Source organism: Oenanthe melanoleuca, chromosome 2 (assembly GCF_029582105.1).
Source record: "Oenanthe melanoleuca isolate GR-GAL-2019-014 chromosome 2, OMel1.0, whole genome shotgun sequence".
In the NCBI taxonomy this organism is placed as follows: Eukaryota; Metazoa; Chordata; class Aves; order Passeriformes; family Muscicapidae; genus Oenanthe; species Oenanthe melanoleuca.
The window spans coordinates 88,965,444-88,983,060 of NC_079335.1; the positions used below are offsets into that span (position 1 = coordinate 88,965,444).

A 17,617-nucleotide genomic window follows, 5' to 3' on the forward strand; every position below is an offset into this window, starting at 1 on the left:
CTCTCTTTTTGCTTCCAAAAACAATGAAAACTTTATATTTTCCAGCAGCTTGCCAAGTCACACATTTCCCCCAAGGGACTTGATTCTACTGGCCAGCAGATTTTTCTAGATAGCTATTTTCTTCATTTTTAGCCTATTTCCAAAGAGCTGTGTATGTGCTGCTTTTTTTTTTTTTTCCACTTCAAGAACAGTTATCTTCATTTAGTTCCTTTGGTATTACTGTGACCATGTAGAATCAGCAAACCTCTGTTAACTGCCAGCTCCAGATGCTCACTTTCACAACCACAAAATACTGGTCCTTCCTATTGTTCTGCAGTTTAAAAGCAAAATTATTTCTCTGTGCTTTTCAACATATGACATGTTTATCTAACCTTCATTTATGTGGGCTGCAGACTTATTTTTAATCCCTTCAGAACCGTGGCAGGAAGAGAAGACACCAACAAAACATGCACAGTGACAATATCCTGTTGTGGCTTTTTTCCTCCTTCCTTATTTCTGCTCAGAATTTGCAGCATACTTGCTCCATGATCATTTATTTTGGATAGTGAACCATGCAAAAAGACAAGAACATAACCCCAGCTGTTTAGTTATGCCTGTTACAAGCACCTTACATCTCCAGCAAATATCTCTGAAAGCTGAACTTTGGAGCATGTCTAATTTTAGGCACTCAGCTTCAGACACTATTGAAAACAAGTAACTTGGAGATGACAAGTACTCAGGACTTGGCACAAGTCAAACATCTCAACCACCACTAAACTAACATATTTGGAAATCATCAGTACCTTTCAAAAAAGTCATGCTCTGAAGGAATTTGAGGGGTTGCCCCCTCAAATTAAACAAACAAATAACAAAAACCAAAAAAGACCACATTTCCTAGTTTTCAAACTTAGCAACCAAATCAAAACAAAAACTAACAGGAAAACACACAGCATGAATAAGCGTCAGTTGGTGAATAAAGACATGCAAAAAAAAAAAACAAAAAACAAACCAAGAGAGATATTTGGCTTTTGCTATAAATTAATTTTATTTGAAGAAAAAAATTTCATTTCCTTGCCTCATTATAGCCTCCTTTACATATCCCCCCACTGGAGCTCTATAGTTCTATTTGCATGCAGTACAGCAGAACTTTGGTTTTTAACACTGATATTTTTCAAAGATAACTGCGATATGAGGAGGAAGAAACTCACTCATGTTTGCTTAATCATGGTATTTTTGTATTCTTGCCATGTTAATGAGTCAGCAATAGCAGAAACTTAACTTGCTTTTCTTAGGGAATAGGAATAAGTCTCACTTTTTCCTCTTCAACGGTTGGGGAAAAAAAGAGAAGAATGTTCTTACATTTTAAAATTATTACAGTGATGCTCCTATTGTGCAGTGACAGGCAACTTATTATCCAAGAAACAAAGTGCAACAACAAAATTCCAAAAACTCTAAGTCAACTCTTCTCAAAATACCCTAAGAATTTGAACATAGCCAGGGAAAAGAAACTCAACAATCCTTTAAGTTGCATAAACAATTATAATTTCCCTTTCAAGCAAGTACTTTACACATAAAGCCTAAAACAACATGCTTTGAAAGAACTAGGGCATTGCACAATCTGTCCAGCTGGCTTACAAAATGTATTTCCACCTCTATCTCAAGGTTTTATGCCACTAACATCTGGATATCTCAGAGGCACTTTGAGAAAGCATTTCAGGTTTGATTTTTAGCAAACTTTGCTATCTCAAAAGGCACATGGTGTTTTCCCCAGTGTTACTGTAGCACCGAGGTGCAGATTCAGATTTGGGGAGCGTTTCATTTTCTCTGATTCTTGGAGGCACCCGAGCAATGAGCAGCACGGAATTTCTATGGGACGAGGGAGAGGAGACTTGGGAGCTGGAGGTGACCACAGCCCTGGGTCCCCAGAGACCACCTGAAGCTTTTCCAGAGCACAAGCCACCAGTTCCACCTGTCAGCAAAGAAATGAGGCCACTGTCTTGTAGACAGAAATTCTCCAAGCAATTGCAAAACCATGATCCTAGACACAGCAAACTGGCACATTTGCCATTTAGGGTCTTCTAAAACTGGACAGGTGCATCATCCTTTTTAGTGACTGTGCTCAAAAACTGAAGTGCCACAGGGAAAGGAAAGAGAGAAGGCTGATACAGAATCTGTATCTGAGCTCAATTCTATCTGAGACACCTAGGCAACTGAGGTAATGGTGCACATAGAAATGTATGACTGATAAACAGATAGATAAGAGACTACAGATCAGGATGTCATAACCCTATCCAAGGATGAAGGCAGACTTCACAAGACACCTGGTGGCATAACCTATTTAAAAAATATATGCAGATCACTAAACTATCAAATACTGCATTAAAGACAAGCAGCATGAACTGAACAGAGAGGAAATGCTCAGCATATGGACAGAAAATCCCCCAGCAGTTAAAAATCAGAACAGAAAAGTAAGAGGATAACCCAACAGGGGAATACATTGCAAACCATATAAGAAGCCAGTTACTTTTTATTTAAACTAATAAACAGAAGGACAGCTGCAGCTGGGGCTGCCTGAAAGTGGGATGTGGGAGAAATGACCTCTCCTGGGCGTTGGCTAATCTTCCCTGCAGAGCTCTGGTGCTTCCTGCTACATTATCACCACGTGAAGAAACTCAAGTGATAAATCCAGCATGGAGTCAAGGTCTGGGAGGGGATGCCCATAATGGAAGTAGCCATGCTTTGGACTTTGGGATCCTAAAGGCAGCAGCAGCACCAGAGGCAGGGCTGACAGAAACCAGTTCCTGCAGAGGGAACAAGCCCTGAAAGGAGCCAGAAAAAGAACAGGTACTTCCAAAAGCTTTATCTTTTAAGCTACATTTATCCTAGAAGCTCGCCTTTCATATAAACATTCAAGTCCACTCTGGCTCTGGCCAAGTTCAGTCTCCTGCTGAAAGAGTTTCACAGGCAGGTCTGGATTACATGAAAAACACCTTAATTTTAATCACTGTTGAATCTGCAGCCTATCACATGTTTCTCTGAATGTGAAGAAATCCTGGGAGACAGAAGAGAGTAAGTCCCTTCTTTGCTTGACCAGAAAGGTTGTGAACTCCCTGTCCCTGGAGGTGTTCCAGGCCAGTGGGGCTTTGAGTAATATGGCCACACATTTTCACCATGACCCCTCTTAAAGTCACGTTTCTAAAGCAAACCTCTCAGTTCCTTCACTTAGCTTTAGCAGGTTTAAGAAAATAAGCTTACCCTGTATTTTTTTCTGTTTTATCTCGTTCAAATTTTCATTCTGGTTCATGGCAAAGAACAGCTACAATCATCTTTTCATTGACAAAACCAACCACGATGGAACAGAAATACAGTTATGTCACTCTGCCCTGACCATTCTTTGTTCTAATCCTCATTTTATTTACTGATTAGCATCAGCAGAACACCTCTGAAACTTCCCCCTTCCAAACTGCTGAGCCCATTTTCCTCTCTGCAATGTTAGGTTTACAAATTGGGAAATTACACCCTATCAGAGAAGTGGCAATAAAGGTAGCACAAAATTAAAATTATATTCTCTGAACAGAAAACAAACAAGTGTTTTCTCTCTCAAGAGTCTATCATATTTCACAGTGTCTCACAGCAATATGCCTACACTTTCAACACACTTGTACAAAGTAGGGAAAACCCATCCCTGCTCTGAGTGCAGTGTTATTGTTGCTGTGGCAACTACAGACCACAATCATTTGCCTCTAGAGAATTAGCATGAGCTCAAATATACACACCAAGGCATAGACAGCTGTGGGTCCTAACAGTGCCTACAACTACAACTGGATGCCTAATGCTGCCATCAAAAAATGAATTTTATTTTTAAAAAATGAACTTTAGCTTCTCAGCCACTGTCTCCATTTGTCTATGCTGTCTTCACATTCAATACAGCATAGCTGGCAAAATATCCTGAGAAACCTTGACACATGAGAAGTGTAAATGTCAGACTACTTAAACTCCACTTGTGAGTGAACAGAGTAATTATAAAACTCTCTCTGAAACAGATAAATTATTGATCTATCAGCTGGAATTTGCTGATATAAATACTTAATGCCAGAGATTTGAACCTGCCCTCAGTGTGTGCACACATGAGATAAACAGTCAATACTGTATTCTCTATAACACTGGTAACAGGAAAAAAGCTACTTTCACCAGTTTATAATGTCATTTAAGATGTTAGAGTTAGAATTCAAAACTTTTCTACTCAGTGGTCCTTTAAAAAGAAAACATTTTACTCAAAACCAAAATATGAACATGAAAACAAGTAGAGGAGTCATTCAAGAAATGTTGAAAGCAAGGGGTTCTCAACTGTTTTAGGTTTTGCCTTCCCCATTCCTACCCTATCTGCATAGCAGGGCCAAATTGCACTTGAAACCACAAATGAAGAAATTGTTCTAGTCCAATTAGAACTTTGTCACAAGACCAGGGCCTATGGAAGCAGCAAACACTCACCCAGTTCATGACTCTCAGCATTTGAAGTCTGTTTCTTGGCCTGAAATTGTTATGTAGTTTTTCTAATATTCTGCACATAATCCAAAGAAATTATTTAAAAGAGGATTTTCTTGTCTCACTTTTCCATCCCAGCCTGACACACAACTTGAAGAGCAGAGAATATAATCTCTCCCTGATAAAAAAATTTTAAACTTGCTATTCCAGAGGGTGGCCAGGTCTTTGTCTGGGATTTAGCAGCCAGATACACACTCGGGTCTATTTGCTTTTTGCTTAAGTCACCTAGGTAGGCAGTTCACATGTTTTGAGACAGCTTCTCACCCACTAGACTGCAGGGTATAACATGAGGCAAAACTCCCATTTATCCAGCCAGTCTGTCACCAGGTGAACACCAAGTAAATGCTAAGAGTGATCAAATCTCACAAGGACAAAGCAACCAGAAAGAGGGAAATGAAGAATTGCTCTGATGTTTAGTATTTGTTTTGCCTCAGACCAGATAGCATGGCAACACTCACACTACAGACTGATTGATTAACTTTCCTCAAAGTTTTCAGAATATTGAGTACAATTTCCTGTTGAAGAAAAGAATTAAAATAATTCCTGGCTGGAAAAACTGTCTAGTTAATACTTCGGATTTTGGTTTTTTTAAATTGCCTTCTATTTGGATATTTTGCTAACACTTAGAGGAATGACTGAGAACAAATTCTTTGGAAATTTGTGAATGCTTCAACATATTTTATTCAAAAACATGTTTACAAGGGTTTTTTCTTCACATCATTAAGATTTTTTTTTTTTTCTTATCATGAGGGAAGCCCAAAACACAAGAGAAAAATTATTTCCACTCGACTCCATTAAGGATGCAACATACTTTAAGTAGGCTCCATCCAAAAAACCACAGAAAAAACCATTTATGTCAGAATGTGTGCTTTTGTTTTTGTGTCTGTGCTTACCTGTAATTTTGCAAAAGCTGTTTAAAATGCTTTAAGGGGACTGGTGAAAAGAAACATTCCCAGTGAAGGTCACAAGAAGGGAGACTGATGCAATCCTGCTCTGGGAAAGGACCACCCAAAGGGTTTCCCTTGGCTCCTTCTCTCCATGGGCTGTTCTCTCTGTTGGCAGAGGCAGCCCTGGCTGACCCAGCTGAGCCCTGTGCACATAGGGCTGGGTTCCACCTATTCAGAAGTGACCCAACAAGCCTGACCAGCACTGCACTCTGAAGAAGAATTCCACTCTGTCCATCTCAGCAAGTGCTGAGCTGGAGCAGAACTGAAGAGCAAAGTGAGGTGCTCATTGCTGTGACTCGCTGTCCAGAGGGTCCTGGTTCAGAGGAGCTGAACTCCAGCGCTGTGTGCCCTCACTGCAGCTCCCTTTGGCTTCACACTCTCAGAAAGGAACCCTGGGGGGATGCTCCAGGGCCACTTTGTGTCCAAAGCGTGCCAAAGGGGGCCAGTCAAGCGATTCCTTCCCAAGGCACACAAACTACATATTAACATAAACATTCTCACCACTGTTAGTAAACTGTAGAAATTTTTGCATCTGGCTGTCCTTTAAGAGCAGGACTAAGTTTCAGGAAGATATCCTTAACAACCCTGACTAGACTATCCAAGCATCCAGGAGATGAGGTTTGGTACCCTCAAGGTTGTCTGTAACTACTAAATCACATAGAGAGGGATTTTTTCACTCCAAAATAAAACGTGGCCCATTGACACGTTATAAAGATCATGTTATTTGATTTTGGCCAAGTACAAAAGGTTGGATTCCTGCAGTAATGCTAAGCCCAGTGCTGCAGCCTGCCCTGCCCAGGGACTAGCAGCACCACTTTGCAGTCTGGCAAGCCTGCCTCCAGCACTGTCCATCCTTGTGAGCTGTAACAGGAGCCAAGGAGCAGCCAGAGCATTAAACACCGTGCCAGGCTGGCAAATGCACAGCAAAGCCCTAAGCATCAGGGGCTCCCCAAAAACACAGAGCCAGCTCTGTGCTCAGTGCCTAGACCCCTAGGCTGCAGCCCAAGACTCTTCATCACTACTTCAGATTTTCTTAAAATAGCTGCAGAGCACCACAAAATCAGTGCTGGCTTGATTAATGTGCAGAGAAGGTTTCAGGGAACTTTATGCAGCCCTTCAGCGTTTATTTTTCCAGATCTTGTTTAACACAGATGAGAAGGAAAGTGCTTAAAAGGGGGAAAATTGTAAGCAGCTGATTCCAGTTGCACTTTTGTCCCTGGCCAAATAAAAAACTTAATAGGACAGGCTTTGTTTTCAAGGCATGAGGGATGTGGAAATATTTACACTCATAGTATCAAGACATCAGCCATAAGGTTCAAGACTACAGTGCCAAACACAGTGAGAACACGTTGGAAAAGGCAGCAAATGTTTCCAAAGCAGAGGAGAACATGTATTTATTGCAATTGTTAGTGATAGTTAACCAGAACAGGAAAAAATGCTTTGGAGACAGCCTTAATCTTTGGAAGAAAAATACCATACCTCTGTCCCAGGACTGTACCAGGAGGATACAGAATCCTGGACCTTGCACAAGTGAGTGAAACAAGTTAGAGACTGGATTTACTGTAAATATGAACATTTACAAGTAAATGTTCACATTTACTGCCTTGTTCACAAGCATCTGTTTAGCTGGAGACCCAAATAATGGTCAGCAAGATTCTTCTTCTATTCTTTAGATCATGCCCTGTCCTTCATGACATTATAATAAAAAGCTAATGGTCTCTTTTAAGGAAAACAGTTTTACAAAATCTAGCTACTAGAAAGTCAGAAAATATCAAAATTAAAGTCGGTTTTGGCAATAGAAGTAATATTTCTCTATAAATGTGTTGAATTCAAACTTCATTTTTTCTTATTGCTCCTCAGATAACTAAAACTTACATGGCTTTATTTTTTTGCAGTTGAGTGTGTTAGGCAGGGAGGCATTTAATGTAATAAATACTGCTGCAATTCAAAATGGAAATGCAGAATTTTCAATTGTAAAATGATGGCATTAGGAAATTGAAATGTAGCACAGTTCATACCAACCATGATGGTTGTTGCCAGTGCTTCAGAGCAGCTTTTTTCAGTTAAAAACCTGATACTAGCCCCACTTAAATCTTTAATGAACTTCCATCTTCAGTTATCTCACTTTGGTCTGTAACAAATTACCCTTTTTTTCTCAGCATTACATTTCCTAATGTCTCTATTGAAAATCATTAAAGGATCCTCAAAGTTCTCTGACTAAAGTCTGTTAAGTTCCTAGAAAGCTAGTTTTTTATTTGACTCTGCACTGCCCAAAAAGTGGATAAGAAAAGTCATGCAAAGAGACTTGGGGACTAACAGATCTGACTAGTTTAATCAGAAAGCAGAGAAGTAAAACTGAAGTCAGAAAGCAAAAAATAAAATAAAATTAAACGTTAATGAAAAAAAGCCAAGAAAACCATCCTGATATTGGGATCAGAATACATGTTGATTTTTGTAAAGGTTAAAAAACTTCTTCTTTCTCCTTTTTAAACCAGTCCACCAAAATGCTTTGCACAGAGAGTTATTGAAACTTAAGGAATGGTGGAAAGACATCTTTAATACCCCAACTATCCCAAGATTCAGAGGCATGTCCTGGAATCCCTCCACAGTTGGTCTTTTATTTAAACTGCTGCCAAAATACAAATATGCAGATAACCTACAATGAAAGAATTAAAATGAGGAGTTTTTCATTCCCACCAGCAGACAAAGCCAAAATTAAGTTCAAGTGAACTTTTGTTTTTCCCTCTTTGGGGAAACATGGCTGGCCTCATCAAGGAAAACACTGAAATTAAAATCCCTCTGATATAAACTCGAGAAGATGCTCATACAGTTTTTTGAGGGAATTTCCTCTGAACACCTTTCCCTCAAGTTAACAATTTTGGTACTGTCTGACAACAGCTCAGGGTAACAAGGCCTGTTAAAATGTAAGGGTTTTTTGTACAGCAGTTGACCATTTGCACTAGGGTTGCTACTTCTAAAACAAAAGGTAACCTGGCATAACAAGGGTACTACAAAATAACCTTGAGAAGTGAAACTGTTTAATCATGTGTCTTAACCCTCTGAGCCTGAGTTACTTCTAGAGATGCCTAGAGCTTAGGAAAACGTGGTAAAACTGCATATGAATAAACAACACCATTAAATTTACTTTTAATATAGCTTGAAATAGTATACTTATTTCTTCACAGCATTTTTCCATGCACATTCTTTGTTTACATAAATTACACTATTAAGAGCTTAATGTTTAACTTCCCAAATCTCACTGATTTATGGTAGAGAATTATATCCCAAAATTGGTGATTTTGGGCATATATAACAAAAAAGTGTATAATTTGCCAAAAGTCACTGTATAAGTAAACTGGAGGGATGACATTCCAGCATCAGTGATTTGGGGAATACATGATATGGAAGTAAAAAAAAACACCCCAAAATTCTTTTGTAAATGCTGCTGAAGGTGTATCATTGACCTAGACAGATATTTTTAGAACACAAGTCAGCTGAACTTCAAAGTCTGCTTTCCTGAGATATGAGAATTAATTTAAGACAGAGAGTCTTTTCATCCTCTTTCAAGATCATTAATCTTGTTACCACATATAGCACTTCTTAAAAAATAATATTTCCATGCTAAATTCAAAGATCAATCATCCATTGAAGAGACATGCAGATACATGCTGACACATCAGGATTGTTTTAGCAGAAAGCTAAAGGTGTCTAAAGCAGAAAACATTGCTTTGTCCTCATGCAGTGCACTGTTTCCTAAACAGAATGTGAGCAGTCTGCCAGGTACACAGTGCAGATAGGAACTCCATCCTCTGTAATTCTGGAATGCTTTCAAACCCAAGCTGCAATTTTTCACTTTAGAAAACCACCAATGTGAAAAACGACATTTTCATAGTCATCTGTGCTTCCCACAGTGAGTGACACAACAGCTGCTTCTGAGATGACAAAACATTTTCCAAGTACCATTAGTACCCAGCAATGAAAGGGCAATGATCACAACCTTCATTTCTCAGACCTTCAGCTCAACCTTTTTTTCTGGCCTTTTACACAGAGTGACATCTCTCTCATAGCACTGTTCTCATGGAAAACCATCTCTATAAAATAAGGGACAAGTCCTCTGTTCACTTAACACAGACACATTTGGCTTTCACATACCACAGTGACCTGGAGGGTCTAAACTCCACCTTTGCCCCTCGCTCTCCAGGCACTTCCTGGCATTTTTGAAGGTTCAGGACCAGCCACAGGGAGCTGCCAGCTGCATGGACCAGAGGGAGATGGGGGCTGCCACCATCCAGCAGGCTGAGCACAGTGATGTGGACACAGAGGGGCAAACTGGGGATATCCCCCTGCTGCAGCCTGGGCACTGAGCAGAAGGCACAGAGACCCTGACAGCACTGCAGTAAGCAGCTCATGTAAAACCAGTCCCTGGGGATTCAGTTCTGGCAAACTTGTCTTTCATACACAGAGCTCCATTCTGTGCAGAGGAGCAAGTGACTGAACTCCTCCTTGCTTCAGCAAAACACTCATTCTTATGAGGAAGGTAAGCAATCCACCTGGTAGAAGAGCCATGTGGAAAAGGTTTTACTTTGCTTCTGAGCACTGCAGATCAGAGTTGAGACTCATGTGATTTGAGGGAACAGTGGTGGCACAGTGCTTCCATGCATACCCACAGTCTGGGTACATCCTATTCCAGCACAGCAGAAATCCCTGATGCTTGGCTTGGTGCAGCACTGCAGTGGGGCAAGAGCAGTGGGGGAAATTTTTAAAAAGTATTGATGGCATAATCTCACAGGGACAATTAAACAGGGGGATTTTCAGGTGAGGAAAGCTCTATTTCATTGCAGCTGTGCTGCAGTCCTGTGATGAACCCCAGTAAGGGGAGGTTCCTCCTGGCCCATCACTGCCCCGTGCCACTGGAGCCAGCGGGGTCATGGGCAGGGACAGCACCTACACCTGCACACACACTTGCACAGCCCAGCCACACTGCTGACCCCAGAGCTCACTGCTGTGGGCTCAAGACATAAATCACCACACACAGAAGTGCCCACCACCAGTACCTACAAGACCAGAGCCCAGGGACAAACACAGCACATAACCAGATGCAGTGAAGCATCATCAGGTCCAGAAGAGCATGAGAAGAATCTTCTCCACAGACAAGACCATCATTGTATCACCTCAGCTGAATGGAGAGGAAGATTTTGAAAGCTTAGAAAGAAAAACTGCTGTCTGTCAAGCCTTCATTGTTTGGGAACTGAGTCAGACTAATGCTGTGGCACCACAAACAAGCTGGAACAGTAAATGTTTGCTATTCCTGGTTTCTTTGGTGTTTCTGTATTCATCAGTCATGGCATGGAATACCTCAAAAAAAAGGCTATCACTATTCACTTGTCTTCTACTAAACTAATAGCTCACAGATAATTATAGGCCCTTATTGTTTGACTGTTTTAGTGTTGAGCAACAGATCTCCCTTCTTGCATCAAAACCTGTTTTCTGTCAAAAAAGGGAAAACTAGCATAGCTAGATGAAGAAGTTTAATCTACGAAATGACATATTCCTTACTCAGCTTTGAAAACAAACAGTAGTAAAAAATGACACATAGCACCACTCACTCTGCAAACAGAAGAAGGCAAATAAACCTCAATGTTCTGTTGATTTTTTACCAAGCACACCTCTGCTGCCCTGGTTTCTTAGAGCACGCTGGCTCAACTTCCCAATAGCTTGGTAGAACCTTTTTCTGGTCAGCACAGACTTCCAGACTCAACTTCCTTGTCGCTGAAAGAATGCAGGGAGGCAGCAGGTGCATGCAGGCTTGAGAGACAATAAAAGGCAGGGGGTGGGGGAGAGCAACGTTTAGGGATAGAGTTAACTAGGAGACGATAAACAATTAGAAAATACCACCTCAGTCAAAAATCTATGATGCTGTTAAAGATTCAATGCAAACTCTCCCTCCCAAAAGAACACTTGTGTGTGTCTGTGTGTTCTGCCTATCTCCATATATGCACTTCGCAATTCCATCAGGCACTTGGACTAGGCTGGAAGTGACTTCTGAGCTTCCCTTCTACAGTCCCGTAACCACGAAAGCAGCGCCTGAACGTAAGGATCCCCTACAGCGCACCCCGCATCTCCCCAGGCAGCTCCAGAGGTGGGCCAGCACCCGAGCTCCTGCAGCATTCCAAACGCTGCCGCAGTCAGCCCAGCACCGCGCTGACAGCATCCAGCAGCATCCAGCAGCGGCTTCTTGCGAGAGCAGGAACAGCGCCGGGAAGAACGAAGCGCTTCCCGGCGGCAGCAGCGCGACCCCCGCCCGCCCGCGCTCCCCCCGCTCCGCTCCGAGCCCCGGGCAGCGCGGCTGGCAGCGGGGACGCCGCCCGGGCCCGGCTCGCAGCCTCACCTGGTCCAGCGGGATGCCCAGCAGCGCGCTCAGCGGGTGCAGCAGGGTGGAGCCCGTGGTGCGGTGCGGGGCTCCGGGCGGCTCGGCCATGCCGCATCCCCCCGTCCCGCCGCCGCACGGCCCCGCCGCCACCTGCGCGCCCCTCCCGCTCCCGCTCCCGCTCCCGCTCCCGCTCCGGGCCCTCCGCGGGGCGGGGCCGCCGCCCGCCGGGGCGGGGCGGGACGGGCTCCGGGGGCGGGCGGCGGGGAGCCCTCGCCGTCCCCCGGGCGGCGGCTGCCGCCTCTCGCCGCCCGCGGGCGCGGTGCCCTGGCGCGGTGACCCGGCTCGGCTCGGCTCGGCCCGGCTCGGCCCGGCTCGGCTCGGCTTGGCTCGGCCCGGCCCGGCTCGGCTCGGCTCCGCCCGGCCCGCACGGACAGCCGCTGCCGCAGCGGAGTCTCCCAGCCCCGGGCTCCTGCCGAAAGCACACACTAGTCCAGCACCCGCAAATCCAGCTTCCCCAAGCAGGGCAGAGCTGGGGGTGTCGCGGCCAAAACAGTCCCAGGAAGAAGTATTTATTTACTTATTTATTTCTACAGAAAAATGGGAAAATGAGTAGTAATTTTTAAGGGATGTGTTCCTCTTGCGAGTGAGATGTGGCCATTAAAAAGGTACTTCTGCCAACTGGTCTTATCTGCAGGAGGAGTGTTCTTGCGCTCGCCCCGGACAATGTGGTATTGTGTTGCAAGGAGAGCTCGGTCAGCGCTGCAAGCTTTCTGCTCAGTCACAGCTGCTGCCATGCTCGGAACCTGGAATATCCCAAAGGGTCCTTGCGGGCTCGGTTACACTCTTCAATAGGCCGGTCGTTTTCTTTTCTTCGAGTAATTGCCAAGTGTGGTAGCTGAAACTGCAATAGTGGCTTGAAATGGTATTGTGCCATGTTCAAATGCCCTGCTCATGCCGAGCAAGGGAGTGCTGTGCTGGAAAACCCAGGCAAAGGTTGTTCAGTGGGGAAGATTTACAAAAACAACATTCTTTTAGCATCATTTTAGTGGTGCCAGTTTGTGTATATTTTCACATACATTCATACATACATGCACACATGTACTTTAAGTGGAGAAAGTAAGAGATCTGGAAGAACTGGATAGCCACGCATGAGAGTTCTTAACGTTTTCCATTATAAGTTGCTCTTTCCAGTTTAGTATTTGCCAGCCTGAAAATGTCCGGATGGAACTTTCCATGGGCTGTGTCTGCCACAAAGCAGGCTGCTTGTTGAGCTTTGGCTAAAAACATTGATCTGCTTTTGGGAACAGAATAAAAGTGATTTATGACACACACAGCACAGATAATATCAAAGCTCTTTTCACTGGAAACCTAGTACCTCTGGGAGGGTGACTTCAAGTTTAGACATGGTAGTTTTTTTGGAATCAAGGAAATGCCTTTCGCTGTGTTTGTGAAACTGCCCAAGAGTCATCAACTACCAGAGTTCTGGGGGGAAAGCCACACATAATCCATGTGGACTCAGGGGGTCAGCACATAATATTTCTGAAGACCATCAGCATATTTCCTCTGTGTGACTGGACTCCACCTATTTCTGCCACTATGAGAGCAGGACTGGGATATCACACAGCTCCAGGCACAGGAACTGCATGTCCCTGTATTCAGTGCTCAGCCATCTGGGCTTGGTGCAGTGCTGGAAACAGCTGATCTGGAAAACAGCTGGAAGGAGGGAAAGGCAGATGGAGAAAGTCAGGCACAAGAGCACAAGAAGGAAGGAGATGGCAACTCTAAAGTGGGTTAGCACAAGGAGCCCAGTGAAGGGAGCTAGAGCAAAGCTGGCAACAGATACAAAGGAACAGAGCAATCCTTTTACCTTGTACTGCAGCCAGCCATGAGGACTTCCAAGAAGGAAATTTCATCTGGAATATCATGTTTAATAGCCACTCATAGTCCTATCTTACATTTCTAATACATTTTGAATTAACTTATCTCTCTGACCGCCACAGTATCCCTTGGGTTCTGCTGTTTAATTATGTGCTGCATGAAAAAGTACTTGCCTTGGTTTGTTTTAAAGCAGCTGCCTTGTAATTTCATTGAGGGCTGTCTTGTTCTTGTGCTCTGAGAAATAAACAAGTAATCATTGCTTAATCACCTCCCCATGCTTTTCATAACTTCGTATACCCTGAGTTGCCTCTTGTCCTCACTGAGGACTCTAGTTAATATCTCATTATGTGGAAGTTATTGGTGTCTTTGTCCTTCCTTTCCACTCTTTTCTGTTTTCTTTGAAAGGAAGAGACTGAAGTTTTGCAGCAATGAAATATTTTGTTCTTCATTCCTTTACCAAGAATCTCTAATATCATCCATAGTGACTGCAAAGTCTATTTTCTCAGAGGTAATAGGTAATTTAATGGCATATATATGATCAAGATTTGCTTTTTCCTGCTTGCATTTACCAATATTAAATGTTCACACTCTTTAAATTGCACTACATACAGCATTGTTAAATCTGTTGCAGCTCAATAACAAAGCTCTGAATATGCTGAATTACTTCATGTCTTGTTAACTTGGTCTTCTTGTCTCCCTTTCCAAAAACTTAAGGTGTTCAACAGGACAGGTTTCTCTGCATTAACTTCCAATTCAACCTTTATGCTCATCCTTTATTTCTGTTATTTTATACATCCAGTAAATCAGGGGGAAGCATTTCCTGTGATTCTGTGATTATTTAATGTCTTCAGATGTGAAACCTTACCCCTTCTTGTATCTGAAAATACAAATATATTTTTTTGACAGGATCACTCTTAATGTTTAGAAAACATGAATAGATTTGTGATGCATAACTTCTGTACAATGACTATAGTTTTCTGTGTGTCTTCCATGCTCACAAACACCAATAAGAGTAATTTAAGAGCTTACACTAAATTCTAGTACAGTCCAATATTATAATTTCCTTTCATGGGAATGTGAAATCACTGTGAGTGTTACTTAACTTTTAAAATGTTTCCGCCTCTGTTTCCTTGCAAGAAAGACAGGATATATTTCTCCAGAAAAGCAAATCAGACCGTTTGGAAATAGAGGTATAACAATTTTATCATTCACCTTAACAACACTGACAACATGAATTTTATATCAGGTTCCTGTTTTTAGTGAAATCAATTGTTAATGAGTAACAAATAATTCTGAATTAAAATTAGAAATTAGGCAAGAAACATACAGGTGGTCTTGCTAACATTTTCTCTGTCTGAATTTGCTGTGTTTGATGGCTTAACTCAGTTTTACTAGATAAATACATTATTTTGTTAAGCTTATCTAATGTTATTAAAGTTATATGCAGCTATTTTCATGTTTTAGTTTTATTTTTTAATTAATTTGGTATTAAAGAGAACTAGCATACAGATATTCCTGCACTCTCTTACATATCAAGGTCTGTTTGATAGTAAATCTATTTTTGGGTGACTAACTTTATAAACCTGGCAATTTTGCAGCTGATAGGATTCTCCCATGACTAAAACTTGGAAAGATCCCAAAAAGATGTTTCTTTTGGGAAGTTTTCCTATTGCAACCGTGAAAGAAAATATGTTGACAATTTAGCTGATACATAGTTATAAATGTAAGACTAAGGGCACATTTAAACTTGCTCAGGGAGTTTTTTAATGTCACAATTCAGGTTGGGCCTGGGTTATTGGTATGTGTGTACTGTTCAGGCAATACTCAGGAAATGATGTGAGTTTTATCTGTTCACTGGCAATTCCTGGGAAAATTACCAAACTTCTACATGTCTCCTTAAAGAGATTCCTAATTTCAACAAAGCATTAAAGCATAGGTTTAAATCCCACAGGACTGCAGATTTCATTGAATTTTAACTAATGATTTGGTGCCTCGACATGTCAGAGCCAAAATAAATTTGATTTGTGGAAACAGATGGGTGAAAATAAGGAAAATATAATCCCCACTCAGTTTCATCTAAAGTACAGTGAAATAAAACTGTGTGCAGAAGAATAAAAGAGTAAGTGTGAGTATTCTGATCACTTGATTCTGATCACAGGGAGAGGATTGTTGCTGGGCTATTTTGATTGATTACCCCAAATGTACATTAAAACAACCACTAGATAATAAATGTAAATACCAAATGAAGTATCTGCAGGAAGGGTGTGTTTATAAAGTAGTTGCAATCAGGATGATTGAATGGGATGCACTCAAAGATGTTTTGTTTTGGGTGGCTGACAGCCTTCAATCTAAGTTTTAATCAAAATAAGTGCTGTGGACACAGCAATAGACAGTGGAGCCATCTGCTCTCTGCAGATCCTCGTGCATGTGCACATTTGTATCCATCAACTTAGAGATGGGTGTGAGTGCTGAAACTGAAGGCATTTGCTTTTTGTGTGTGCTCACACACACTGCACATAAATCATGTGCATATTAATAGTTTAATCTTCTTATAATGTTAGCCATGGGAAAATATTATTGGTTGTAGCTGAAATTTGCTATAATTATACAAGAAAATATACCTAAATCTAATACTAACCTCATGAAAAGGGGGCTCTATCTTACTATGCTACAAGAACACTTTGATGCTTTGCTGAACCAAGCTCAGAATTCTTGAAGCCACAAAGTAAAATGGAAATAGTGGCCTAAAACCAACCAGGGGCTATGCAGGTCGTAAGGAAGTGGACTGGATTTGGAATATTCAAGACAGAAAGTACAATCTTTGCTACCACAGGTGATACCAAAACATTGAAAAGTCTTTAGTATTAATTACTGTGCAGGGAACATATGACTTAAACAAAGGGGTTTTTTGAAGTAGTGGGCAGACTTCCAACAAGCTCTAACCTCTGCAGTTAACAGGAATGCCTTTAAATGTTTGTATTTTTCTTGCTGTCAGCTACACCTGTGATGATACTTAGCACTAATATTTGCAATTTTGTAAATGAATCCCTGCTTTTCTCTTGTCCTCAGTGGGAACAAAATTTCATTAAAAATTAATGTTTTATTAGTTGAGAGCTTCCACTCTTTAATTGTAAAAAGGTTTCAAAAACCTGTTCTTTGGAATAAACTAGAAGGAAACTAATTCTCTGTAAAACAAGTTCTGTATATCAAGAACATATAGTTTCATGTTATGGTTAACAGATTTTCAAAGGCACAAGTTTTATGCATACTATTTATACTGTGAACTCTCTGAATAGTGTCAATGAATTTCAATGTATAAACCACTGCCTTAAAAAGTCTTTAACAGTAGTTTGATTGGATATTCTCTTCTACAAACTGGACCCCAGCTTTTGTACCAGCACTGATGTGCAGCAGGTGAAGAAAAGCTCTTAATCCAAGTTCCCTCTGTAGAAGAATTTTCCAAGGATTTACTTTCTCCGTACTCCAAAATAAGTTATGAAAAAGTTGGTCTGAGGCTAAATTCCTCTCCTCCCAGGTTACAGCCTCAACACTGGTGGTTTCCAGAAAAGTGGTGCTGCTAAGTTCCAGGCTTCCAGGTGTGTAAAAAAGCACCAGCCAGGTTTTTAAAGCACTTGTGGTACAGCCACCTGTGCTATGCTCTGGAAGATGGAGAATTCCTCTCTGATGCAGAACTTTCCACCTATCACCAAAAGGTGGTGAGGATTTCTTCCCTCTCAGCCATTCACTGCCATCTCTTCCCCAGGGAAAACCTTTCCTCTGTCACTGTGAAATGTTGTCAATATGGATCTCTCTAGGAACATAAATAAAAAACTAAAATATATATTTCTTTCCAAATGTGCTGGGAGGAAATGAAGATGAGGGAGCCAGGCTATTCTCC

General features: G+C 41.7%; 1 protein-coding gene across 1 annotated transcript in view; it reads right to left on the reverse strand.

The window, feature by feature from the left end:
• The window catches only part of MBOAT1 (membrane bound O-acyltransferase domain containing 1), a 54,245-nt gene extending 42,231 nt beyond the window's left edge, over positions 1 to 12,014 (reverse strand). The window contains exon 1 of the mRNA XM_056485180.1: positions 11,860 to 12,014. Coding sequence (XP_056341155.1) covers positions 11,860 to 11,949 — 90 coding nt within the window. The 5' untranslated portion in view covers positions 11,950 to 12,014. The remainder of the gene's footprint in view (positions 1 to 11,859) is intronic.
• Positions 12,015 to 17,617: the final 5,603 nt, after the last annotated feature.